Here is a 26986-nt window from a genome sequence, read left to right as displayed (position 1 = left end):
CCCTGATAAGTTTCCTTACAGTCATAATAACAAAATAACATTGTCTCAAATATCCAGAAAAGTGAGCTACACTGTTTCTCAAACAAGTACTGGAACACAGTGTCAAGGTCTGAGAATACTGTATGAATCTTCAATTTTGATCTTTGAAAAAAGTCTTTAGTAGTTTGCAAGACAGAAGCCTTCTGCAGAGATAGTTCACAATGAAAGGACATTTATCAATACACTGGTATTTTAATCTTAAAAACTCAGGTGGGATTTTAAGAATCCTGCTCTAAGAGACTGCTAGAATTATTTTCCCATAAAAAGCTTGTGAATATCATTAAGATTTACCTAGGTCTACGGCTCCTAAATCTTATTGTGTGTTAAATTTTCATGGGAGTTTCTTAAAAAAAAAATACAAGCTCCAACTCCCACTCCAGGATTGCTCGGGGCAAAGCCTGATCTGTATTCTGTACGGTCCCCAGGTGATGGTGATCGCAGACAGTGATTTCAGAGACAGATTTCCTACATCCTCAGCTCTGCCCGTCTCTCATTAGTCTGCGTCCAGCAGCACAAAGGACCTTTCCTTCCCCAGACACAAAATGTTCCCTCGCTCTCTTTTCCCTCTGAGAGAACCTGGTCAGAGGGGTGCCTTGACAAGTGTCTTTCCCAGACACGGAGCAACAGTTCACCTGGAAACTTGTCAAAAATGCACGTTCTCAAGCTCCACCCAAGACCCACTAAATGAGAAATTCTGGGGAAGTGGCAAACCCAGCAAGCTGTGTGCTAGCAAGCTTTCCAGGAGATTCCAATGCCTGCTAACGTCTGATCACCATTGGATTAGAGAATTTCACAACCATAAGAGAGAATGAAGACAGATAGAACTCCATGTAAGGTAGAACCAAGTTTATTAATGACAGCCTTTATTACAACCACGCTCAAGTGTAAAAAAAAAAAAAAAGGGGGTGATTAAAATTTAGAACTCGGACTTGCTGCTTGGCCTTTTACTGGATGTGCCAACGGGTGGGAAGCTGGCCTGATTCTGAATGAGCTGGTCAGGTGGAGTTCACTGGAGAATGAATGAGGTAAGAAACAAGACACGAGTGCCGACCAGAGGGCTCAAGTCTTCTCCAGGTTGGAATGACAATCAATATGGAATGACAGCAGTGGTGGGGACAGAGATGAAATAAAATAATCTCACAGCCAGAATATGGAATGAACACCTCTTAACTACACAGAGACACAAAAACACACATGCAGAGTCATACACACCTTAACTCTGGAGACTAGATTTCCAAAGAATTTCTGTCCTTTCTCTGAGCAGACGGACACGTTCACCAGCCACAGCAACACAACATGGGGCCGAAATGGAAAACCTTGCTAAGTTTCCACAAGCTATGCTAGCTGGCTGCCTGGTTCTGTGTGGGCAAATGTGTCATCACTGTGAAACATGCCTGCGGTTTTCCCACAGACTAGTATCTGCTCCCCGGGGTAGGTGACATCCTGGTAGACACTAGTTAGGATTAAACTCTGGGGGCAAAACTCATCCCCCCCCAACCTGGAGTGGGGACAGGGCAGGCGGCAGTTTCTACAAGTGTTCCCCACATTATCGCAGAACTCCCGGCCAATCAGCACTCCCTCTTGAGATGTTTGTGCTTTGTTACCATCCTGTTGAGAATCGGCACTGAGCACAGAAGCAGCTCTGGACTTGGACTCTGGTTTTGCTTTTGTTGTTATTTCATAAAAACAAACAAAAACCAGAAGAAAAAACCATCAGAAGCTTTTGACTCCGTCAACACCATTTCAGAACTGGGTTTAATTCCATTCCGAGAGAAAGGGGGAGCCTGCAGAAGAGGCCATGACGATCGATCGACGCGGTTCAGAGACTGAGTCCACAGATGCGCCTGGGACGCCCAGCCCTTCCCAGACGGGGAGGACACACCACTCAAGGCTGCGGACCCACGAAATAAACGCTGACAGAAGAACGTTTGTAAAGGCTTGTAGGAAAGACGCATGAAAAGGAGCTGGTGGATTCAGATTCACAGGTCATGCAGAGAGATTATATAAAAAATTAATATTTGAGCTGAGTAAAAAAAAAAAAATCTAAAATTTAAGAGAAACTGTATCATAGCTTTCGCTTCTGGAAGACAAAAAAAGGGGGGGGTGGGCCACAACAAAACAAAACCCCAGAGTATTCCAGAGTTTCCAAAAAACCCAATAACTAACTTGGTGGGCTGCAGTATTCACTACCTCTTCTTTAACCTCATTTTCTCCTTGGATTTCATTGATAAATAAAGCTCAGGCCTACTTACAGAAAAGATCTGTCCTGCTAGAATTCAGCATCGTGAAATGTTCCAAAGCCCCTGCTCAGTATACAACGAGCACACAACTGCTACGAGGACACACTCCAGGAGAGACCAGTTGAGTCCACCCAAGCTCCTTGTCGAATGTGGTCACAAAGTGGGAACCCAAAGGCAAGCTGTTCTCTTCCTGGGACGATGGTTGTTCACAGTTCCTTGAAATGCACAGTGAAGGGTTGCTGAAAACACACCGCTCCCAGTTTCAGAAATGACACACTTTCTCAGGCCGTAGCACAGAAGACAGCCTTCCCATCACTGAAGCAGGGACAAGACTCATCCACAAACTTAGTACATCTGGCTCCCCCACCCTCCCTTTTTTTTTTTTTTTCATTTGGTAAGTATCCAACCTTCCAGAAGTTCATGGCTACAGTAGAGATTCATGGCGCAAAGACTTTCACACTGGCTATTTTTTAATTCTGTCAGTGAGCAGCATTTCCCAGTTTTACCCCTCCCCCCAAAAAACTAAGTTCTTGGCAGCTCCATCAGTTGGGATTGCGGGATGCCTCTGAGATCAGAGTCCGTGCAGCATGGGTATCAGGTGGGCACACTGGAGGGTCAGGAAGGCTGGGTCTGTCCAGTGTCTGGAAGTGGCTGTGGCAGGCGTTCTACCAGCTAGCCCTGACAGCCTCGATATCACTCACCAGGTTCTGGGCCAGGCAGATCCCAAAGATCTGAGAAAGGGAAGAAAGGCATCAAACGGCAGAAAGTTTAGGCTTTTTTTGTTGGCTACTGAATCCTATTTTTTTTTTAATCTTTGATTTTCAAAATTGAGATAGAATTCACATCCCACAGAATTCATCCTTTTAAAGTGTATAATGTAGTGATTCTCAGTACATTCATGAGAATGTGCGACCATCACCACACTATCTGAATCCAGAACATTTTCATTACCCCCCAAAGAAATTCTGTACCTGGAGACAGTCATCCCACCCTCCCCCTCATCCTGGCAGTCCTAGAAATCACTAAGCTATTTTCTGTCTCTGTGGATCTGCTTATTTTGGACATAAAAATAGAATCATATAATATATGGCCTTTGTGTCGGTCTGCTTTCATGGAGTGAAATGTCTTCAAAGTTCATCCATGTTGCAACAGTAGTTTGATTCTTTTGATGGCTGAATAATATTCCATTATATGGATAAACTTCATTCTGTTTATCCGTTCATCAGATGATGGACATGTGGATAGTTTTCACTTTTTGGCTATTGCAAATAATGCTGCTATGAACACTGATGTACAAGTTTTTGGGTAAACATGCTTTCAGTAATTTGGGGCACATACCTAGGAGCAGAACTGCTGAGTCATACGGTTACTCTAATTTTCTTATGAACTAGCAAATTGTTTTCCAAAGATACTATGTCCATTTCATTCCCTTTAGTGATGTTTGAGGGTTCCAATTTCTCTATATCCTAACCAGTTCTTATTAATGTCTGTCTTTATCACAGCCAACCTAGTATGTGTGAAGTAGTATCTCACTGTGGTTCTGAATCTCTCTAATAATTAACGATGTCATTACAAAGAGCTAATGCGTATCTTCTTTGGAGTAATGTCTATGCAAATCCTTTGCTCACCTTTAAATTGGGTTTGTCTTTTTTTATAGTTGAGTTGTTCTTTATATATTCTATACACAGGACCCTTATCAGATGTACTAATATGCAAAATTTTTTCTTCCATTTGTGGGCTTTCTTTTCACTTTCTTAATTGTGTCATTTTCAGCACAATAGTTTTTAATTTTGATGAAGTCCAATTTATCCACTCTTTTTGGTTGCTTGCGCTTTTAGCATCATATCTAAGAAAACACTATCTGATTCAAGATGACAAAGATTTACACCTATACTTTCTTCTAAAACTTTTATAGCTTTACCTTTTACATTTAGGTATTTGATCAGTTCTGAGTTAACCTTTATATGTGATTAGGGATCCAAAAGCAGTCTTTTGTATAAACAGTTATCCCAGCACCTGAAAAGACCATTCTTTCCCCATTGAATGGTCTTGGTTCCCTGGTCAAAAAAAGTCATTTGACCATAGACTAGAGGCTTTTTTTGAACTTTCAGTTCCATTCCACTAAACTATATGTCCAACCATATGCCAGTATACACTATCTTGATTACTGTAGCTCTGTAGTAAGTTTTGAATTGGGAAATATGAATTCTCCAACCTTGTGCTTTTTAAAGTGTATTTTGTTATTCTGAGTCCCCTGAATTTCCATATGAATTGTAGGATCAGCTTGTCCCTTTCTGAAAATAAGTCAGTGTCATTTTGGCAGAGGCTGCACTGAATCTTGTAGATTAATTTGGGGAGTATTGCCACCTTAACAATATTAAATCTTCCAATCTATGACGATGGATGACTTTCCATTTATTCAGATCTTCTTTAATTTCTTTCAACCACTGTGCCTCATTTGTGGCCCTCTCTGTTGAAAGTATCACATCTCCACCAAAAGAAAAGCCCCATTCTTGGGGCTTCCCAGAAGAAAAAGTGGGTGCTCCCTTCCCTTCCCAGCACTTAGGAAAGATGACCCAGAGACAGAAAGGAACACAGAGTGTCTGGGAAACTCCAAAAAGCCTCAGCTGGGCCACTGGGCAAGGTTCTCCATCTGACCATTCCTGTCTGATCAGCTGTCATAATGCCACATCACCAACCCCATGGAGATGCTGGAAAGCCAGTAGGCAACTAGTGACCCCATCAATTTTTCCATCTTGAAAAGGAAGAAAGGTTCCCTAAAGTCTTTCAGGATAGTAGCATCTCAAATCAGAACCTTAACAAAATACAAGCCAAACAGAGTTGAGGTTTGTTCCCCAGCCCTCCAAGGTGTCTTAACAACTGTGACACGCCGGGACTAAGCAAAGTGTCTGTCCTGGTGAGGGCTCTCCCAGGGCACCGTCTCCCACCGCAGCTATCTTACCTGTAGCAAGGCAATGCCTATGAAAATACCAGCCACAATGGTTAAGTTGTCCTGCAACCACTTCTCAAACTGGGGCACACAGCCTTTCGTGTAGATTACAATCTGCTGATCGACTTCCTTCACAAGGGAAAAGGAGAGCACAGCGTCACCACGCAAATTCAAAAGCTCCTCCAATACCCTTCGTGCTAAGTGCCAAGATGGGATTCCACTTACTGGTTTTTGCCTGGCATCATAGCCACACTGAGTGTTGATCACATCTTCCTGGTGGAGAAAAGAAACAGAAAACTGAAACTCACTACTGTCAGACAGAAAGTCCATCCACGGTCAGCAGAAGATCCCTGCTAAATGTTGGTCATAAAATGTTTATTCGGGCACACAGACGTCCCAGGCACCATGTTAAACACTTTTATACAAAATTCCATAGAATTATTATAACAATCCTCAGGAGGTATTAAATATTCCTTCCTTTCCAAATGAGGAAAACTGAGACTCAGGAAATATTAGAAAGACTAGCAATTCCATTATGTGGGAGTATCTGAATTCAAAGTTGATAACCTCAAGAAGCTTATGGGTTTAGGGAACTGGAGACAGACAAAAAGCACAGTTAAAGTTTCTTCTAATGACTTTCATAATGATTATCTCCATTTATGCTCTTCAGTGGGGAATTCTATTTTTGAATCGATATACTAGTGTACTGGGCTTCTCTGGTGGCTCAGACAGTAAAGAATCTACCTGTAATGCAGGAGACTGAGGCTTGATCCCTGGGTCAGGAAGATTCCCTGGAGAAGGGAATGTTAACTCACTCCATTTTTCCAGGCTATTCTTGCCTGGAAAATTCCATGGACAGAGAAGCTTGGTGGGCTACAGTCCATGGGGTCACAAATGTCGGACATGACCAAGTGTCTAAGATACAATACACACACTTGTGTATTGTTTAAATGGTTTTTCCATGAGAACAAGTAATTTTAATAACTAAAAGCAATGCCCTGACCACAAGCGTGTGGATAGGCGCCCCGACATCTCACAGGCCTGAGAAGAGATGTGGGTTCTGCTGTTTCAGGTTTGTTTATGTTTCTCCTCTGCAGGGCATGCGGTGGATTTTACTAGCTTAGCATTTATGGAATGAGACATCTTGTCCCAAAGGATCTGCAAAGCGGGGGCATCTTCTGAGAACCTTCAGAATTCTGCTGGAATATTCACTCAGGGCAGAGGCAGGAGACAGACAGAGCACAGCTGTGTCTGCTGCCTGGGTGGGCGCCCTGGGCTCTGTGCTGGGTGCTCTCTTGCCTCCCAGCCCACCCAGGGGAAAGGAGAAGTGAGCTGGTGAGGAAGGCTGGCTTTCCAGGGGAGGGTCCATCCAGAGCACAGTCCTCACCGATTCTCAGTCTCCTTCAGACAAAGAGAACAGCCCAGGCTGAGCCTGGGGAAGTTCTCCTTTGCTACCTGAGACCACTGTCCCCTTCTCTCTCTTTTTTCGTTTTTTAAATTGAAGGATAGTTGATTTACAATATTATATTAGCTTCAGGGGCATAGTATAATGATTCAGTGTTTTTACAGATGAACAGTGGCCCCTTTTAAAGAGCCCGGCACCCCCCACCTTGCAGGGGAGAATCAGCCACTGAACTCATCAGCACCCACGTGGCCCTGTCCCTTGCAGGGAAGGGCGGGTCTTGGGGAGGACACCATGGGGTTGACCAGCCAGAGACAGGCTGAGGAGCAAGGAAGGGCCAAGGGCACCTTCTCTCTCACATTTACAGTTTTAACCCTCAATTCTGGCTTTTACATACAGCTGGGGAGCTGCACTTCAAGCCATACTATGTATCAGACTTCCCTGATGGCTCAGACAAAAGAATTTGCCTGCAATGAGGGAGGTCTGGGTTCGATCCCTGGGTCGGGAAGATCTCCTGGAGAAAGGAATGGCAACCCACTCCAGTATTCTTGCCTGGAGAATTCCATGGACAGAGGAGCCTGGCGGGCTACAGTCCACAGGGTCGCAAAGAGTCTGACTCGACTCAGACACATTCACTATACCAGACAAATAATTTGACTCAAAATACAATCAAACCCACAGTAAAGAGGGTGGCTTGTGGACAGGTTTTATAATTTTTCCTAAAATACAAACTGCAGTGACTGTCTCCATTCTGGCCAAGAGTGTGGGCAGCCACAGTCTCCTGCAGTGGCCTCACCCTAGCTTGTCTCAGACTCTTCTCCTATTCCTCGGACTCCTTCAGAGCTGAGTCAGCAAGAAAAGGGCTACTAACCCCAAGCAACACAGTGCTTCCGTACAAGCCCATCCTTCTCACAAGGAAGGAATACAGGCGATACGGGCAGCTGCCTGAGTTTAGGCTTGGCCTCATCACTCGCCAGCACTGTGAGCCTGGGAAAGCTACTTAAACTCCATGGGCCTTGATTTCACCTGGAAAGGGAAGATATGGTCATATCCGCCAGCGGGAAGGTTCCAAAGTGAAATGAGCCAACATGCACACAGGCTTAGAACAGGAACCAGCATGCACCGCTAAATTAATGTTGGGCATGAGTCGAACACAACTGAGCAACTAACATATACATATATGATTACTCCTATTGAGATGATCTGAGCTCTAACCCCCCAACCCCTGCAAGAGAAGCTACAATTAGGAATAGGTGGGTAAGAAGAGGTTTCCAGAAAAAAAAGAAACTGTTCATTCCACACACACTGTTGGTGTGATGTGCAGCCAGCGGGTTTTTGACAGTCACTTACTGCGGGGTCTTTAGTACAGCAGGAGAAGGGCACGCCGCATCGCTCTCGACTTGCATTGGAATCTGTGCAATTGAAGTAAATATTTAGGTTCCAATCATCAGCTCCAAAAGCCCCACAGCACTGCCACTAGAGCAAACAGGAGAGAATTAGAACATCTCAACTTAGAGGCAACCAGGTGCCTACGCTCTATCTGCCAGAATGACCCATACCCAGCTTCTGCCAGCTCTAACTTTCTCTCTGGCCCAGAATTTTATTTTTAAACCAAGATGAACCTAAAGGGCCACCGTAAAAGTTTCTGAGTTAAGGCTGAGGGTGTGTAGTAAGCCTGTGCTAGTGATGGACAAAAAAGCTACGAGGCCCGTAGTGGGAGGTAGAGAACGGGCAGGGAAGGATTGTACAAGCAGGGTCCAGTCAGAGCAAAGTCTGTTTGGTTCAAGGACATGAAGGAACATTCTAGAAGGACAGCAAGACAGCAAGTAGCAGCAGTGTCTGAAGGAGGCAACTGGAGATCCATGGGTTTAATTGTTTTTAAAATTTCCATCTCTACACAGTTTTTATCTATTTTACTGAGATAGAATTGACATACAATAAAATGCACATATTTAAAGTGTATAACTTGGTACATTTTCACATACTTATACATCATAAAAGCATCATCACAAGCAAGATAGCGAACATATCCGTTACCAACCCCCAAGTTTGAAAGGCATACTTTTTATTCTGCATCTGTTTCTATTCTGAATTTTTAAAAACAAGAGCATGGATTTAGATTTTCAACCTAAAAACTGCAATCAGTTAAAATATAATAAAACAAGCTATTAAATTCAGTGACTCTTAAGGCTAGATTCTAGGGTGGCTCCATCATAAGCCCCTTTGACACCCCCATGCTGGCCCAGTCCGACTTCTCTAAGTTAAATAAACATCAAGCCTTGACCATCGTAAGGGTTTCAAGATCAATAGCTACTTCAAAGCATTAAAATCCAAGAAAGAAAAGGGAAATCACATGAAATAACACAATTCCAATATAAAGCAGACAGCATCTCAAGAGAACGTGTATCCGCATGTTGTTCCAGCTCATCTGATCCTTCAAAGGCTTGGGTTGTACATCTCCAGTTGGCCTACAAAGCTCCATCAGATCTGTCATGCAAACTAGTCAGCAATAATACTTGGCAAGGTGTGAGCTTGCATCCATTATGACCCAACAAAACAGTCAAGTCTGCTGCGGAGATGAATCAGGGCTTAATTTCACACCTGAGGGACAGCAGGCTCCAGGACAGTCGTTGCATCATAGAACAAAACCAGCACAATTCAGCTCACTTCTGAGTGCCTAACAGGGCAGGGGGCCTCCCCGACAGCAAGCGCCGACACAGCCCTCTCCTCCCTTTATCAAAGGGACCCAGCTCACTCTGGAAAACCAGCCAACCAAGAGACAGCCCCTGGTCCACTGAGTTTCTGTCTGGCCTCCAGTTGGGCCACGGACATGACACATACACGAATGTCAATGCACACAGCTGTTCAGGTCTGCTCCCCCTATCTAGCTTTTCAGAGAATGCAGATAAAGGCTGTCAGTTTGTAGGACAATAACACCTGAAGCCTAATAGAAAACCATGGACCTCTCATTAGTGTCAGAATGTCCCCATGAGTTAAGCAGTGGCTACTATTATTTCTATTTTACTCTTAGGGAAACAGCTCAAGGTCCTTTTAGCCCAAGGTCACTTAGCTGATGAGATTTTGGCACTTGCTGTGTGTCTTCTGGTCCCCTGTTTATACCATGTTCCATTTTGAGTGGAACTGGGCATCTGCCACCTCATTTGCATCGCAGAGGCCACTGTCTCACAGACATGCTGAGAAACTGGAATGGGAGGTAGCTCTACTCTATAGATGATTTACTTGTGAGACGTTACTGAGGCTTAGCAGTTTCTCAGTTTTCAGTTTCAGGTATTCAGATAGGCATAATTTCAGGAACTTGGTGGATAAATATTCTATTGCTAAGCACATTATTATGAGCTATGAAGCATGGAGAATGACCAGGAAGGGGACCAAGAATAGAAAAAAATCCACATTTAACCTTCCCCGCCCAAAAAGTGGGTAAACCTATAGCAAAACAAGAGTCTTCAAATGTTGGCAGGAGTGAGCACCCATGATGATAACCTCTTTGCCTAAGAGTTTTCTTCTTTGTTCTTAGTAGAAACGGAGATAAATGAAAAATCAGACATTTCCCATTAGGGTACAAATCATGTAAGCTATATAGCAAGTTAGAAAACAAGCGAAACAAATGAAAAAACCATGCAGAAGAGTCAGAGGTAGGTTGCAACTGGCAGACGCAGAAGCCAGGAGGAACATCCATTGGGTTCATCCTTCCGAGAAGGCTCTCAACCTGAAAAGAAGCCAAATCTAAACTTACATATTCCTGGGTGAAGTCTATGAGGTTCTGCAAATCTATGTCGTCCCTGTATGCTCTGATGTTGTTGTTTATAAAGAAATACAGCTGGTCTTTGATCCAGTCTTTGAAAACAAATGCCAGAACCCCAGCAGTGAGCTCCAGGAAGAAAATAATTCCCAGGAACACAGAAAACTAAAACAAAAGACACACAGAGAACAGTTGTAAGTGCTATTTTTGGTCATATATAGTTAACTGGTTTCTTCTCAAAAGGTTTGTAATTATATTGGGTTATTCAGTTCAGTTCAGTCGCTCAGTTGTGTCCGACTCTTTGCGACCCCATGAACTGCAGCATGCCACGCCTCCCTGTCCATCACCAACTCCCAGAGTTCACCCAAACTCATGTCCATCGAGTTGGTGATGCCATCCAGCCATCTCATTCTCAGTCGTCCCCTTCTCCTCCTACCCCCAATCCCTCCCAGCCTCAGGGTCTTTTCCAGTGAATCAGCTCTCCGCATGAGGTGGCCAAAGTATTGGAGTTTCAGCTTCAGCATCAGTCCTTCCAATGAACACCTAGGACTGGTTATTACCCATGCCCAAAGCAGATAACCTTCAATTTCTTAATTTTCATGAATAGAGTATCACACTCCGAAAAAGGATTTTTAAAAGTCATTTCATAATCACATTTTAGGGGCTCTGGTGTTCCATTTTGGTAATTAACCAACAAAGCCCATAAGCAAACATGGATAATAGGAATTTCTCATTAGACCCACATTAAGGCCTAATGAGCTTCTCCTGATTAATGTACTTGTCAGATGCTTGAACAATGACCTGCCCCTACCTCTGGTAAGCTTTTGTAACGTTGAAAGATAAATTATCCCAATTTTTAAAGACTGTCTGTCATTTGCTGCTGTGGCCTTGATTCTGGGTGTAATATCTTCCTTTTCTGGATTCAGGACACCATTTTTAAATTCCCCTTTGCACCTGCTACACAAGGTAAAGAGCAGATGCGTTCATCTCAGATGAACAGGTCAAAGAGGAAGTTGGTGGGGAGCAGGGGGCGGGGAGGAGGTAAGCTGTGACACGAAGGAAATTTCCCATCAGGAAAACAAAACGAAACCACTGGTTTGAGCACTTTTTTGGGAATGCGAGCCGTGCCAGCCTTCCCTTGTGAAGCACCAGGCTTCACACGCAGCCAGAGGAAGACTTCCAGCTGACGCAGACAATAAGAATTTAAGAGGAAGGCTGGAGACCACAGGATACACGGTCATTGCCCATAAATCTGGAGAAATTTCCCTTTCATCTAAAACACCCCGAAGAGCCTCATCTTAGTCATATCACAGCCCGCTCACGCCCATGGTTCTTTCCGCCTCCTCCCACCCCTACATTCGCACCCTTTGCAAACTATTTCACTCACACAGATTATGAGAAATGAGGCTATAAAGGACCAGAGGGTAAACTTCTGGTGACTAGGAAAGAGAGGGTGACACTGGGGCCACCCGTTCTGCTGGGCTCCTGCCACTCACTCAGTGGTTGAGGGGGCAAAGGCGTGAAAGCTGCTGCTGTGTCTACATTCAGTAAGCAGACTGCAAGGTGCTCAGGGGAGGAAAAAACATTGGCGAGGGGTGAAAAGGAAGCTTCGCAATTTGCTTACAAAAATTTTTTTTTAAATGCTTTTTTTAATTCAACAAACATCTACTGAATGGTCGCCGAGAGTACAGGCCCTGGCCTGGGTGGGCCTTGCAGAATCAAGGGCAAGTGGGACCACAGCCCCGCCCCAGAAGAGCCCACAGTCTTCTGTGATTGCAGTTGGGGGCCGCCGCAGAGGACCATGGGGCCAGGTCTTTCCACATTAGACAGTGTTTATCCAAAATGCTGGGAGGAGGGGTGGGAGGGAGGGGAGAAAGGGTTGGAAGGAAGAAAGAAGGGCCTGCCAAAGTCTAGGACCCCACGGTTTAGGCCACAATTCTAGACCTTCTAGCTCAGCCCCTCAGGTTCCACTGAGCTCCTGGCTATCTGTCCTTGGTGAGTTCACCAGAAAAGGAATCTAAACAGCTCTTAACAGTCATCAGTAGTACCAATAATTTCAAAGTAAGCTTTCCTCAATCTAGAAAAAAGAGAGGAAAAAAATCCTATCACTTTCACACAGTGCCTACCCCACCACATAAAATGACTCCCTCCTTTATCAGGGAGCACTCTACACATGTACATATAACAGATAACACACTATAGAAATGAGAAAAACCATAGCTGGTTCACAGGTGTGTACACGCTAACCAGAGGCCATGCAAAGGTATTAATTAGATGACTGTCCTTGCCTCCATCAAGGTGAAGCAAGTTCACTTTCCAATCACTCTGGTATGTTTTCTCATAATGAATCATAACACACATAATCAGAAATTGAGTCCAAATAAAATTCTTCTCAAGTATTTGGCAGAAATCTGCCTCCCTCGGATGCCGTGAGCTAATTTCCCCCATTTCCTATGGGGCAGAGACTGACGCACAGGCCGCATCTCTGGCAGGGCCTCAGTCAGCAGGGAAGCTCCAGTCCCAGCTCCTGGATTTCCCTCAGCAGTTCTCTTAGCCTTCTGGCATCCGACCTTTGAGGCTGTTTGGAGCCGTGTTGACATTTACTTCTTACTTCTGTCACAGCTCCTGCTCAAAGCATATTCTAGGCCAGTTTTGATTGTACCAAGTGGAGAGAGAGGACATTTAAAATATTCTCCAAGTCTTAAAAAAAAAAGAAACAACACAATTCTCTTCATTTTTAATGTGGGACTTTGTAAATTAAGATGCTAATCTAGAGAAATGTATGTATTTCTGTCTGTTCAGTTAACTCTGCAATCTTCAACTACAAAAATCATCAGATCTATGAAAGATACTACGCTTATAAACTAAAGCACATGCAAGTAAATCACATTAAAGGGGAAAAGGAGATGAACACTGATACAATAGTGGCCAGCAGCAAGTATGAGCTGAGGCCACTGAGGCTATAGAAAAGCTGAGCAAGGTGAGCGCAAACCAAAATATCTCACGCCAAGAAGACTGGTGGGTTGGTAGGTCACAATCAGGAACAAAGCTCTCCTGAGGACTCCAGAGGTCAAGACTGGGTGAGGAATAAAGCGTGTGTGTAAGACAAACGGAGTCCCAACAGTGTGTGTGTGTGTGTGTGTAAGACAGATGGAGTCCCAACAGTGTGTGTGTGTGTGTGCGTGTGTGTAAGACAGATGGAGTCCCAACAGTGTGTGTGTGTGTGCGCGTGTGTGTAAGACAGATGGAGTCCCAACAGTGTGTGTGTGTGTGTGCGTGTGTGTAAGACAGATGGAGTCCCAACAGTGTGTGCGCGTGTGTGTAAGACAGATGGAGTCCCAACAGTGTGTGTGTGTGTGTGTAAGACAGATGGAGTCCCAACAGTGTGTGCGTGTGTGTGTAAGACAGGTGGAGTCCCAACAGTGTGTGTGCATGTGTGTAAGACAGATGGAGTCCCAACAGTGTGTGTGCGTGTGTGTAAGACAGATGGAGTCCCAACAGTGTGTGTGCGTGTGTGTAAGACAGATGGAGTCCCAACAGTGTGTGTGCGTGTGTGTAAGACAGATGGAGTCCCAACAGTGTGTGTGTGTGTGTGTGTAAGACAGATGGAGTCCCAACAGTGTGTGTGTGTGTGCGTGTGTGTAAGACAAACAGAGTCCCAACAGTGTGTGTGTGTGTGTGTGTAAGACAGATGGAGTCCCAACAGTGTGTGTGTGTGCGTGTGTGTGTGTGTGTGCATGTGTGTAAGACAAACGGAGTCCCAACAGTGTGTGTGTGTGTGTTTGTGTGTGTAAGACAGATGGAGTCCCAACAGTGTGTGCGTGTGTGTAAGACAGATGGAGTCCCAACAGTGTGTGTGTGTGTGTGTAAGAGAGATGGAGTCCCAACAGTGTGTGCGTGTGTGTAAGACAGATGGAGTCCCAACAGTGTGTGCGTGTGTGTAAGACAGATGGAGTCCCAACAGTGTGTGTGTGTGTGTTTGTGTGTGTAAGACAGATGGAGTCCCAACAGTGTGTGCGTGTGTGTAAGACAGATGGAGTCCCAACAGTGTGTGCGTGTGTGTAAGACAGATGGAGTCCCAACAGTGTGTGCGTGTGTGTAAGACAGATGGAGTCCCAACACTGTGTGTGTGTGTGTTTGTGTGTGTAAGACAGATGGAGTCCCAACAGTGTGTGTGTGTGTGTGTATAAGACAGATGGAGTCCCAACAGTGTGTGTGTGTGTGTGTGTGTGTGTAAGACAGATGGAGTCTTGGAAAACTATTTGCAACATGTGGTTGTGCTGTACTTAGTCGCTCAGTTCATGTCCAACTCTCTGTGACCCCATGGACTGTAGCCCGCCAGGTCCTTCTGTCCACAGGGATTCTCCAGGCAAGAATGCTAGAGTGGGTTGCCATTTCCTTGTCTAGGGGATCTTCCCAACCCAGGGATTGAACCCAGATCTCTCGCATTGCAGGAAGAGTCTTTACTAGCAACACAGACCTACATATAAAGAACACGGAACCAAGCACTCATTAAATTGTACACAGGACCAAGCAATCCTTGGTTTTCCCTGTTAGCATGAGTTATATGACTTTCAAGTTAAACAGCCTCCAGAACTTTGTCTGAGGCAGAAGCACTCAAATTCAAAGAGTTAGCCTGGGGGCACAGACGGTGAAACTGAGTCTGTTTTTCTTAGGGAAATTCAAGAAAAGATTCCAGAGGAGATACGGTGAAAGTGCTAAGATGGGAATCCCATGCAGCATGGCTGTTGGGACCAGCTCCGGTCGATGCTATTGTTTGAGGTGAACATGTCCCAAGACAATGCTGCATCAGCAGAGGGAGAGGAGCCCAGGGACAGCGGCTGTGACACTAACGCTTATCTCTCCAAGTCCCACCGCCTTCCCTCACCATGGGAAGGTGGGTTGTTTTATTTTTTAATTCATTTTTCTGTTCTTGGAGGGGGAAGTGGATGCTGTTGTGCCATGAGACAGACACCCACCAGAATGCCAAGCTCCAGACAGACAGGCACACTCGCTGACCACTGACTACACCTACCAAACTGACTTCAGAGTCACACAGGGAAGCACATGCCATTTTGATCTCCTATGGAAGAAATCTCCAAAGGAAGAGGCTTTTCCTTTTCATTCTTGACTTTTAATACTTACCTACCCCTGAGTCAAACTCCTCCAAAAATACTCATGCTAACAGATCACACCAAATATCCTGCAAGCGATCTAAAAATTACACTGGTCACACAAAGGAGGCCTTTGCACTAGCAGAGAACACAGGAAATGTGTGTTTACTGTTTCTCTATAGTCACCAGAACGTACTGTTTAACAGGTTTAATCTGGACAGGTCACAGCCACTGTGCTTATGTCTGGCTTCTCTGAACCAACTACCTGAAAGTCAGTCAGCTTTCTACTGACTATGTGCTTAAAAGAGGGGACAAAAATCACCCAGAAGAAGAAAACTAGATATGTATACAGACCTACCTTAGTCCTAAAGCTATTTTCGGGGCTGGACTGCAAACTTGTGATATCTATGTACAAAACCTCCACGGGTGGCGCTGATGTTATTAAGGAGCCACAGGAAGAGGGGGCTTCCCAGGTGGTGCTAGTGATAAAGAACCCACCTGGCAGCGCAAGAGACATAAGAGACATGGGTTCAACCACTGGATCTAGAAAATCCCCTGGAGGAGGGCGTGGCAACCCACTCACAGGATTCCTGCCTGGAGAATCCCATGGACAGAGGAGCCTGGTAGGCTACAGTCCATAGGGTCGCAGAGTCAGATACAGCTTAGCGACTTAGCACGCAGGCACATAGGAGAGGAGGATGGTGGTGGGCATCTAAAGTGCACTCCTAAAAGAGGAGCATCACCCAGGCCACAGTCTTGCCAGTGCCTTTGGTTGCGGCTCACTCCTGCCTCAACAGGGTGTCCTGATGTGAGATGAGGTCTGGCTCTCAGTGTGTAAGTGGAGTACGGTACTTACAAACTTGAGAAGGAAAGTGTTTTCTCGCAGAGCTCCAATGCACCCAGCAAATCCCAGGATGAACATCACTCCTCCCACCACGAGGAAGAGCCAAACCGGGTCAAAGCCGCCGAGATCGGTGATGGAAGAGATGTTGGACAGAACTCCCTGTTGGACAGAACACACAACAGGGCATCGGGAGGCAAGGTCAGTTTTCCAGCATGAAAAAATGATTGCCGTGGTCTCTCCCCACCCCACCCCACCCCAGGAAAAACTGCACAGGTGATCTGATCACATCACATCACGTCACGAAACACTACAAAACAGACAGAGAAAAGAAAAGAAAAACTACTTTCTTTCCAAGGTCTAGATGGGTTCATATTTTTGGTAAAACTATATAAAGCAAAGACATGATCCCAAGAAACTGTCACTAGACCCTGCATGGAAAAGATACGGTTGTTACCTTTGCTTTCCGTATCTCCAAATACATGTGGTCTTGAGTAAAAAACAGACGTGTAAGAAAAACACCTTTCAACACCCAAAAGAAGTCATCCTTACAGCCCCGGGGCATGCAGATGCCAGACCCGGGCCAGCTCTGAGCCCTTGGCTTTTCTCTGGAAATAAGGGTAGAGCTGCAGTCTTAAAGCCAACATGGCAGCCAGCCCCAGCTCCAAGACCCTAAAAGTTTTCCAGAGAAAAACTCACCTCAGGCCTACCCTTGAACTTTCAGGAGACCCCATCAAGCTCAGATCCCCAAAGCCCACTTGGGTGGTTTGTACTGATGGGCTGCCCATGTTGAGTTACTACGGTATTTCCTTACTCCCCTTTTTTTAAGGACTGGGATTTAAATGACTTACAAATCAGAGGTTATTCCCTGGCTTGCAACCTGTTTATTCTCCTGCCAAAAGAACTCAGAGTAATTTCATCTCTCCACAAATAATACCACTTCTTTACTGAAATCTTTTCTTCCTTAAGTGTGATACCACATCAAATACCACCCAGAATCTATGTTAGAAATTATATGAGATTTATTTTTTCTCTATGTTGGAAGGTATATATTTATTTAATATTCATTCTTACAGAGGCCAGCTACTGTTATTTTGGAACCGTGGAAGTTTGTGAGTCTTAAATATCCAATACCATCAATATTTTTTTTATCTTATTAAATTTGTTTTGAGCTCTCAAAATACCCCCAGAGTACCATGATACAGTTTGCTATAAAGCCTTTAAAATTAGACAATTTGTTTTCAAAGCATTCCCAGCAACCTGGAAGAATCGGAAGCAATCACCTCCTTTTATACTTGAGGAAAATGGAAACAGAGAGGTTTGGCGGCTTGCTGAAGGTCTCACAGCTATTGGTTTTTCAGAACCAGAACAGAATACCTACTTCAATAATCCTTGTCTACCAAATGGAAGCTATGTATTTGCTTCCCAGCACTTCTCAGTCAGCACTAATCAACACTGGAGTTTAGGGTTTTTATGTTTTAACCCATTTTAAAGTTGTAGCAACGCTGAACAAGATAATTTATTTGTAAGGATTTTGCTTCTTGTGGGGAGCGGCGGTGGGCAGGAATCACCTTAAGGACAATAATAGAATGTTAATAATAATACACATGAGGCATAAAGGACTCTTACAATGTTCAATTAAACCTTATGAAAAAGGCCAGAGTTTAAATAAAGTCACAAATGAAGGACTGAGAGATTATTAAACACTTAGGAATGTAGGGTGTATTCACTAATGTCTGGGGTGACATCATACAAGGCAACCACACCCTTCATGAAACTGCACAGACCAATGGTTTGATCCAATCTTGTGTTTCTTAGAGTTCCAAGTTCTGAACTATGAATACTGCACAGGGAAAAAGGAAAACACAGAAATGCCATAATCAATTCTCCACCTACACAAATGATGCTGAGGGGAAAATAAAAATTGCTAGAGAAATCAGACAAAATTTAAGTGACAGTAAGTGGTGAGGGTCGCACAATGGGGAGAAATCAACCTCTCCCCTCAGAATGCCTATGAACATAAGTGTTAATTCTTCAGGTCCTGATGTTTCAGACCCACTCAGCCAGGAGAGGAGAGGGCTTTTGGGATATGTGATAACATTCTTACACTTTACAAAGTCAACTTAATTATGGGAGAAGTAGATTCAATTTACCTGACACCAAGGCTGGAAGAGACAGGAAGAGATGTCAGTTTCAGCATAGAGAAACCTTTCTAATGCCAGCAGGTCTCCAATCATGGGTTGGAGAAGGTTGCTTGAGAAATCAGGGCTTCCCTTCATGGGGTACTTCCCCTCAAGGGAGAGTCAAAGCTGAGAACCTCCATCAGCAGGGCTTCAGGAGGGATTCTCAAGTGAAAGGGAAATGGGGACTTACTGACCTTTAGGTTCCTTCCAACTTTAAGACCATTCTATGATTTCATCCATGTTTAATGGGCTTGTTTGTGATTCACACCAAAGTCTGAGCAAAGATCAGATTGTTCCCAAACACTCTTCGGTGATCCATGGTTGTACACAAGAGCTCCGTGGATAACAAGGACAGTTACCTGGGGAAATCAGCAAACCAAGCAAACCAACACACACATACGCATACACACACCTGGGTCTGAAATACCAAGACATTCCCTCCCTTAAAGGCAAAAAAAACTGCGATCCCAACTGTCAGTGGATTCCTGGGGCACTGTCCTCTCTGGGTTTAATTTGGAATATGAGAATTTGGCTTCTCAGACAAACTCATTTTCATACTTTTAGATTCCCCAGCCTGCAGGGGCAGTTTTAATTGAGAGGCCTTCAACTGTTTCCATGGAAACAACAATCATTTGGGGCCCGAGCTGGACTGCAGATCCTACTCATTTAATCCTACATTGTGGCAAAAGACAGGGCTGGAGCCAGATACTGAGAGCTCGGAAGAAATAAAATTCTGCAAAGGACAGAAAAGACGACCAAGAACTTTATTTTTAATGAATTCCATGTGGTTATCTGTTGGAAACCAACTCAAATCTTAAAACACAAAGTGCAGCAGTCAATGCCCAGTTTTCTTTTCCTTAGGATTAGGATGGCTTACCTGAATGGAGATAGAAAAAAAGACTTTTTCCCCTGTGCAATGCCTCCAAATAGTCACTAAAGAGCAGCCTTACTGCTTCTAACTACACAGAGTGACCAAAGGGGAGCTGAACATAATCGTGGCAACAAAGACTGAGGATTACAAAAATGACGGGCAGCTGACAGTACAGCCAACAGTTCATCCTCTGCTGTCTCAAAGATGGGATCTTTCCCTGAACTTTTTGATTGTGTTAAGCTCAATTTGACAAATGAGTAAGAAGTGCTAGAACATGCCAGCTGAAGAATAATTATAATTAAAGCTTGTAGTTAACAAGAAGCCGGAAGGAAAAAAAAAAAAAAATCTAAGATTACAGTTAAGTCAGCCAAGGGATTTAAAATAGACATTCAGATTCGTGGTAAATCCTCAGGAATGTGCAAGCCCGCTGGCAGCAGACACCTAGGCTTCGAGGAACCTAGAAGAGGGCACCACCCTGATTTTCTGGAAACAGGGCCTCTTTCTCTTTGTAAAGGTCCACTCTCCCCAAACCCAGTCCAACCCCACCACCTGGGTGAGAGTCAGAAAGCCTGAAATTCCCCTTCTTCAACCCCAGGATTTAGAATTAGGGGCAGGAGGAGACGGGGACGACAGAGAATGTGATGGCTGGATGGTATCACCGACTCGATGGACATGAGTTTGGGTGAACTCCAGGAGCTGGTGATGGACAGGGAGGCCTGGCGTGCTGCGATTCATGGGGTCGCAAAGAGTCAGACACGACTGAGCGACTGAAATGAACTGAACTGAACTGAACTGATCTGCCTCTAGTGGCTGAAGCTACAAAAGGTTCAACTCTGGAGCCACATGCTGTGTGGTTTTCATTTGCAGAGAAAGTTAGTCTGCAGCGAGAAACAGGTAAGGAGAGTAGGGAGCGAAATCCTGCTGATACTAGATCCCGGCCTGACCCTGAGTTCTGCAAGTCACTGAGGGTCCTTAGACTCCATGACTGCATAAACGGGTTCTATCTGGAGCCGATTTGCACCTGAGGAGTTCCACACAACAAAACGAAGCATTGACTACACTGTGCTTTATCGCTGCACGTATGGGCCCATACACAGACGCACACAGACACACACACACACAAAGCAGAACCAAACTAGAGCTCTCTGGAGAGAGCAGCACGGAAACACAGACACTAACATGGGTAAAGCAGCCAGCCAGTGGGGCTCTGCTATGTGACTCAGGGGACTCAAACGGGCTCTGTGACAATCTAGAGGGGTGGGGTGGGGTGGGGGGTGGGAGGGAGGTGCAAGAGGGAGGGGACACAGGTATACCTGTGGCTGGCCAGTTCAAGTTGATGTTTGGCAGAAACCAACACAGTATCGTAATTATCCTTCAATTTAAAAAAAATATAAAGGACAAAAAAGAAGTAAAATTGATCCATTTGAGTTTTTATTAAAAACAAAACTAAAGCTCCCAGTTTACACTGGAAAAAGTGTTGGGGGTGGGGTGAGAAGCAGACGGGAGGCGGGATGGGAAGGTGAAGAGACAAGTGTTAGGGTTAACGAAGCCTTTCTCAGCTAGTTGGTATTTCCAGTCCACACAGCAACTGAGTCAGTGCAAATAGTCTCATTCACACTAACTCACTATCAACTCAGCATCATTTATGAAACAAGCAGTTATGGAAGGAACTTTTAGGTTTTGTCTATGTCACCAACAATACGTACATGATTTCAGCTCTAGTTCTCCATACTGACTTGAATGTTCAGTCCTTGGGTTTAAATAACAACTTTTTAAAACTCAAACTTGTTGAAAAAAATAAATACAAAATGTTACCTGGCTGCCCTCCTTTGCACCCCAAACTACTGCTGATGTGAGAAGAACACACACAGCCTGCATGTACACCCCCCCTAGGAAGCCCTCCTCTTCCTCCTGCGTGTATCCTGCAGCAAAGCCCTGGGAGTCAAAGACGTCAAGGGTACTAGATTTTGTGCGTAAGCTCAGAAAATATCTTCCAAAGTGGAATCTAATTGGAATAAGGATAAATGGAGGAGAAGCGGAGTAGTTGTCCGCACGTACTTATTCCTTTAGTCGTTTGCGATGGTTGATGTGAAGGTGAAAATCTGAATAGCAGCAGCAGAGACAGAAAAGGACAGAGTCGGAATGAGAGAGAAAGCCAGAGACCAAGACTGCAGGTCACAAGAAGAGTGTTTCAAAGACCACAGTCTCAAGAGAGGAGGCGGATTTCCTACACACATATATTTGTTAATACATCGCATGCATGCTGAGTCACTTCAGTCATGTCAGACTCTTTGCAAACCCATGGATTCTTTGTCCATGGGATTCTCCAGGCAAGAATACTGGAGTGTGGTGCCACGTCCTCCTCCAGGGAATCTTGCCAACCCAGGGACTGAACCCCTCTCTCTTACGTCTCCTGCAGTGGTAGGTGGGTTCTATACCACTGGCACCACCTGGGAAGCCTGTTAATATATTAAGATTATATTAAGAAAAACTAGTAGAAATGAGCATTCATAAGAATGCTTCATATTCATACTATCTACGTGAAAGTGAACGTCGCTCCGCCAGGTCTGACTCTTTGCAACCCCGTGGACTATAGAGTCCATGGCATTCTCCAGGCCAGAATACTGGATTGGGTAGCCTTTTCCTTCTCCAGGGTATCTTCCGAACCTAGGGATCGAACAAATCCAGGTCTCCCTGGCGGGTTCTTTACCAGCTGAGCTATCAGGGAAGCCTGTACTATCTATACCTGTATCTATATTCTTGTGACTCTCAGTCATCTCCTCCAAGTATACAGCTGCTGCTGCAGCAGGGAGCAGAAGCAAAACAAACGGACTATAACAAAGTGTTGCTATAAAGACAAAATGAATAGCAGCCAATTTAAAAAGTTGAAACAAACACTTTCAGCAAATTAGCCAGTCCACAAATTGGCTACAAGACAACTAGCTCTTGGCGTATCAATCTGGAGCTTTTAAGTGATGATTCAGCAGTGAAAATAGGAGATTTCCACTATCCCCGAAGTACTAGACAGTATCTCCCAGAACTAAGCAAGGAGACCAACAGGTGTCTAAGAAATAAGATATGTTAATGGAACACAGCTCAGGCAATATCATTATAACAGAAGTTTAGAGAGTCAACAAACAAGAAATGTACTGATGTACATCTGTCACCATACAAGGGAGACTGAAATTCCAGCCACTCAGACAAGCCTGCTCTAGGGTGTGGCAGAGAACATTCCAGTCTCCTTCTGCACGAACCATCCTGTACTCAAGCTCCCTGGCTCACCTGCAATTTCCCCTGGAATCCAGAAAAAGGGGTAGCCTAGACAAGAGCTGGGTTCATTCCCTGGGTTGGGAAGATCCCCTGGAGAAGGAAATCGCAAGCCACTCCAGTATTGTGGCCTGGAAAATTCCATGGACTGTATAGTCCATGGGATCGCAGAGTCAGACATGACTGAGCTACTTTCACTTCAGACAAGAGCTATGACAAACCTAGACAATGTGCAAAGACATCACTTTGCCAACAAAGGTCTGTATAGTCAAGTCTATGGTCTTTCCAGTAGTCATGTATGGATGTGAGATCTGGACCATAAAGAAGGTTGAATGCCAAAGAATTGATGCTTTCGAACTGTGGTGCTGGAGAATACTCTTGAGAGTCCCTTGGACAACAAGGAGATCAAACCAGTCCATCCTAAAGGAAAAGTCCTGCATATTCATTGGAAGGACTGATGCTGAAGCTAAAGCCCTAATACTTTGGCCACCTGATGTGAAAAACTGACTCGTTGGAAAAGACCCTGATGCTGGGAAAGATCGAAGAAGGAGAAGGGATGACAGAGGATGAGATGGCTGGATGGCATCACTGATGCAATGGACATGAACTTGGGCAGACTCCAGCAGACGGTGAGGGACAGGGAATCCTGACATGCTGCAGCCCATGGGGTCACAAATAGTTGGACACGACTTGGCAACTGAACAACAGACAAGCATTAAATGTAGGACAGACAGACAGAGAGGATGCTGCAATACAGACTACGTTGTCTTGAATTTCAGTTACACTGCTTACTACCTGAGTGATCTTGGTTAAGTTACCCATCACCGCACTACTGCCTGAACCATACCATCCCCCCGGCCCCAGCCCATCCCATGGAAAAACTGTCTTCCACGAAACCGGTCCCTGGTGCCAAAAATGTCGGGGACCGCTGCTATAGAAGCACACTGGAGGGGCCTCTAACCAACAGCTTTGGAGAGAAATCTATTTTGCTCTGGCACTTGACCTGCCTGACCCCCTTCCAAGAAAGCCACGCCCACATAGGATGATGTCTTAAGGAGGTGGGAGGAACTGACCTGCCAATCACACTTCTTTCTCAAGAAATGGGAAGTGGCCTGAAAGGCACTCAGAGTAAAGGCAGAAGGGAGACAGAAGTCACGAGTAAGCAGAAGCCATGAGGGGGTGGCAGCCAAGAGGACAAGGAAGCGGTGCAGCAGAGGAGAGAGCAGCGAGAAGCAGCCAGGTGCAGGTCAGCCGCCACGTGGCCGACATTACACACCTCAACCAGGCCAGGGGCCCACTGCTGCTCAGAAACCCCACCAGGCACTGTGGTCACCAGAGAGTCACGGCTCCTGGATGACTTTCCAGTTACTAAACCACATCCCATTCCCTGTGAGGTCTCATCCTTCAGTGGTCTGAGAGGCCTGGTTTGTCTCAGTGTGTGTGTGCTCAGTCACTTCAGCTGTGTCCAACTCTGTGCAGCTCCATGGACTGTAGCCCATCAAGCTCCTCCGTCCAGGGGATTTTCCAGGCAAGAATACTGGAGAAGTTTGCCATGTCCTCCTCGAGGGGATCTTCCCCACCCAGGGACCGAACTCCTGTCTCTTACATCTCCTGCCTTGGCAGGCGGGTTCTTTACCACTAGTGCCACCTGAGAAGTCCCTGGTATGTCTCAGTCAGGATGTGAAAAACCAGCCCATCTTCCCTCCAACTTCTGTCTCCTCATCAGCACCTCATGCATTCAATAATCTCTGGAATTCAAGTCATTTCTTCCAGGGTTCTGCAATCAAAGACTATGTTCTGAGTGTTACTGTTTCTTCCTGTAACAGGCTTCTACACACGTGCAGATATGAACATGCAAGCAAAGCTCCAGGGGGGTTTCAAACCCATAAACCTCACGAATATCTGTGGTTTTCCCCAGCAGCACAGAGCGGCCTCTGTGTGCCACCTGGCAAGCTTCACTTTCTTTTCTCTCAATTCACACAGCAAAAAAGAAAAGAGAAAAAAAAAAAAAGCAAAAATAGCATCAATAAGCCCCTATGGTCTGGGACTCTTCTGCTTTGGCATATACGAGCACATTCCTTCCAGCGGCTGGATGAGAAACAGAGGGACAAGCCTATGGAATGTGCAGGCACAGCCAGGCCAGATGGGCCCCTTGAGATTTATGATCCCGCATCCCGCCTCACCCACCCTCTCTGCACTACTACGCTGGGGGAACCTGGCACCAGTTTTCCTAGAGTAAGATGGGAGCAGCATTTCCCTACTTGAGAAAGAATGCCAAGACAGGACAGTTTCAAGAAAATGCGCTACTTGGACGAAGTGGTCCTGGAGAGCTGGTGACAATGACCGCAGGAAGTCCAAGCTGGGCCACAGGGCCACCTGCCCCCCAACAAGCCATCAGAGATCCTCTACAGATGTTACAGGGCAAAGCTGCTCTGCACAGCCCAGAACCCCCGTCTAAGAAACTGCTGCAGAATCTGCGGAGCAGATGTAGACAGCAGGAGCTCACTGGGACCTGAGCAGTTCAGAGAGATGTAAGGGTGCAGGGCAGCATAACTCACAGCCTGGCAAAGAGACACGAGGTTAAAGGAAGACCGGACGCTTTCAAGACATGTGGTTTCCCGTATTTTTCTTGTCAGAAAAGGTCATGGTGAAATTCAAGTAATCCTTTCTTGAAGATAAAAAATGGCCATGACCTGCTTTTATGGTAAGGAAGAAGAGAGACAGTCGTCTCTCGGGGCTCCAGAAAATCTGGCAACCGAGCCTCCGATGGGGAGGCCAGCTGTGCGGTGCCCTCGCTGGTACCGCGCTCAGGCCAGGAAACCACCACCGCCACCTGCGTGGGGCAACTGCCTCTTCGAACAAGGAAACACAGCCACCTGCAAAAGTGTCACTTTTCAAAAACCCACCATGTTCCGAGCCACTCTCCGGGTGTTTCGTGTCCACATGCATAAGATGAGAAACATATCCAGAATATTCCTAAGTATAACGTTTAAACTGAAATATGTAATAGAGGCTCTGATCACAGAGTCCCTGCAACTAAAGCAAAAAAAACCCAAACAACAAACAAAAGTCTAATGTAGTGGTAGGTGATCAATGTATCCTAGAGCTTCAGAGATGCACAACTCATTCAGTTCCTGAGCAAACAGTTCCCGGGGAATCACCTGTGAGGTGCCAGGTACTGTGCAAGTCATGGATATTCAGAGTGAACGTACGCGGACAGCCTCAGGAGCTAGTCCAGAGCGGGGACAGGTTAGTAGGAGGGTTCTGGGAAGAGGTATTAGTGTGTGCTACGTGAGTGTACACGGGAGGGGCAGAAGGTCATGTCAGCAAGTGCAGAGACACAGTGGCAGGACCTGGCCCACCGCGGGGTGTACATTGACTGTCAGTGGAGAGGAGACAGAGGCTGGCGGAGTGCGACTACGTTTGACTCTGAAGGCGTTCGGAGCAGAGGAGGGTCACGTGTGAATTCGGGAAGCTCACTCCTTGGGCGGCAGATAGGGGTTAAGGAAGCTGCTGGGAGGCCCTGTGGTGATGCTGAATTGTGGGATGAAAGCCATGTAAGAGCCACACGACTGAGCACTGACTCTGCCAGGCTCAGCGCTACCTGGATAACTTCCCCCTCACAGTTAACTTTCCAGGCACGACTATTTTCCATGGCAGGACACAGACCCAGAGATGGAGGAACTTGCCAGGTGACCCAGGTGAGAAAGTGGTGGAGCAGGGGTTTGAGCCCCACCACCTGATCCCAGAGCAGTGTTCCAACCACGATGCTCTACTGTCTAAAGAGAAAAAGCAGCAGTGGGCAAGACTGTTCTTGTTTCCAGTGTGACATCACATGTGCGTGCATGCGTGCTAAGCCATTCAGTCGCGTCCAACTCCTTGCGACACTATGGACTGTAGCCCATCAGGCTCCTCTGTCCATGGGTTCTCCGGGCATGAATACTGCAGTGGGTTGCCATGCCCTTCTCCAGGGGATCTTCCTGACCAGGGATCAAACCCGAGTCTCTATGTCTCCTTCATTGGCAGGCAGGTTCTTTACCACTAGCACCACCTGGGAAACATATACCTGTCTCTAAAATGTTAAGAAAAATATGATAGTCTTAACTCAGACCTTACTGATCACGATCTGAAAACCCAAGTGAACAGGAGATGACCTCCTACTGCACGCGTATACACACACACACACACACGAAGCAAAAAACTCCCTTCTCTTGCACACCTCAGTGAAATCACGGGGTGAGGGGCTGGGTTACGGAATGAGATTTCTCTGGAGAAAGCACCTGCTGCGTTGTGTGACTCCACTTCCTAGATAAGGGAGC

The 26986-nt window shown here is 45.6% G+C and overlaps 1 protein-coding gene across 1 annotated transcript in view; it reads right to left on the bottom strand.

The window, feature by feature from the left end:
- Positions 1-870: 870 nt before the first annotated feature.
- TSPAN5 (tetraspanin 5) overlaps positions 871-26986 on the bottom strand; it is a 189358-nt gene continuing 163242 nt past the window's right edge. The window contains exons 3-8 of the mRNA XM_055435085.2: positions 16362-16508; positions 10386-10556; positions 7982-8107; positions 5455-5502; positions 5242-5358; positions 871-3010 (exon numbers count right to left, since the gene is read on the bottom strand). Coding sequence (XP_055291060.1) covers positions 2945-3010; positions 5242-5358; positions 5455-5502; positions 7982-8107; positions 10386-10556; positions 16362-16508 — 675 coding nt within the window. The 3' untranslated portion in view covers positions 871-2944. The remainder of the gene's footprint in view (positions 3011-5241; positions 5359-5454; positions 5503-7981; positions 8108-10385; positions 10557-16361; positions 16509-26986) is intronic.

This window comes from Moschus berezovskii, chromosome 5 (genome assembly GCF_049115385.1).
Source record: "Moschus berezovskii isolate FMDL1 chromosome 5, NW_MosBer_1.0, whole genome shotgun sequence".
NCBI lineage: Eukaryota > Metazoa > Chordata > Mammalia > Artiodactyla > Moschidae > Moschus > Moschus berezovskii.
The sequence above is the reverse complement of the archived record's forward strand: the minus strand, read 5'-3'. Positions and strand labels throughout refer to the sequence as shown.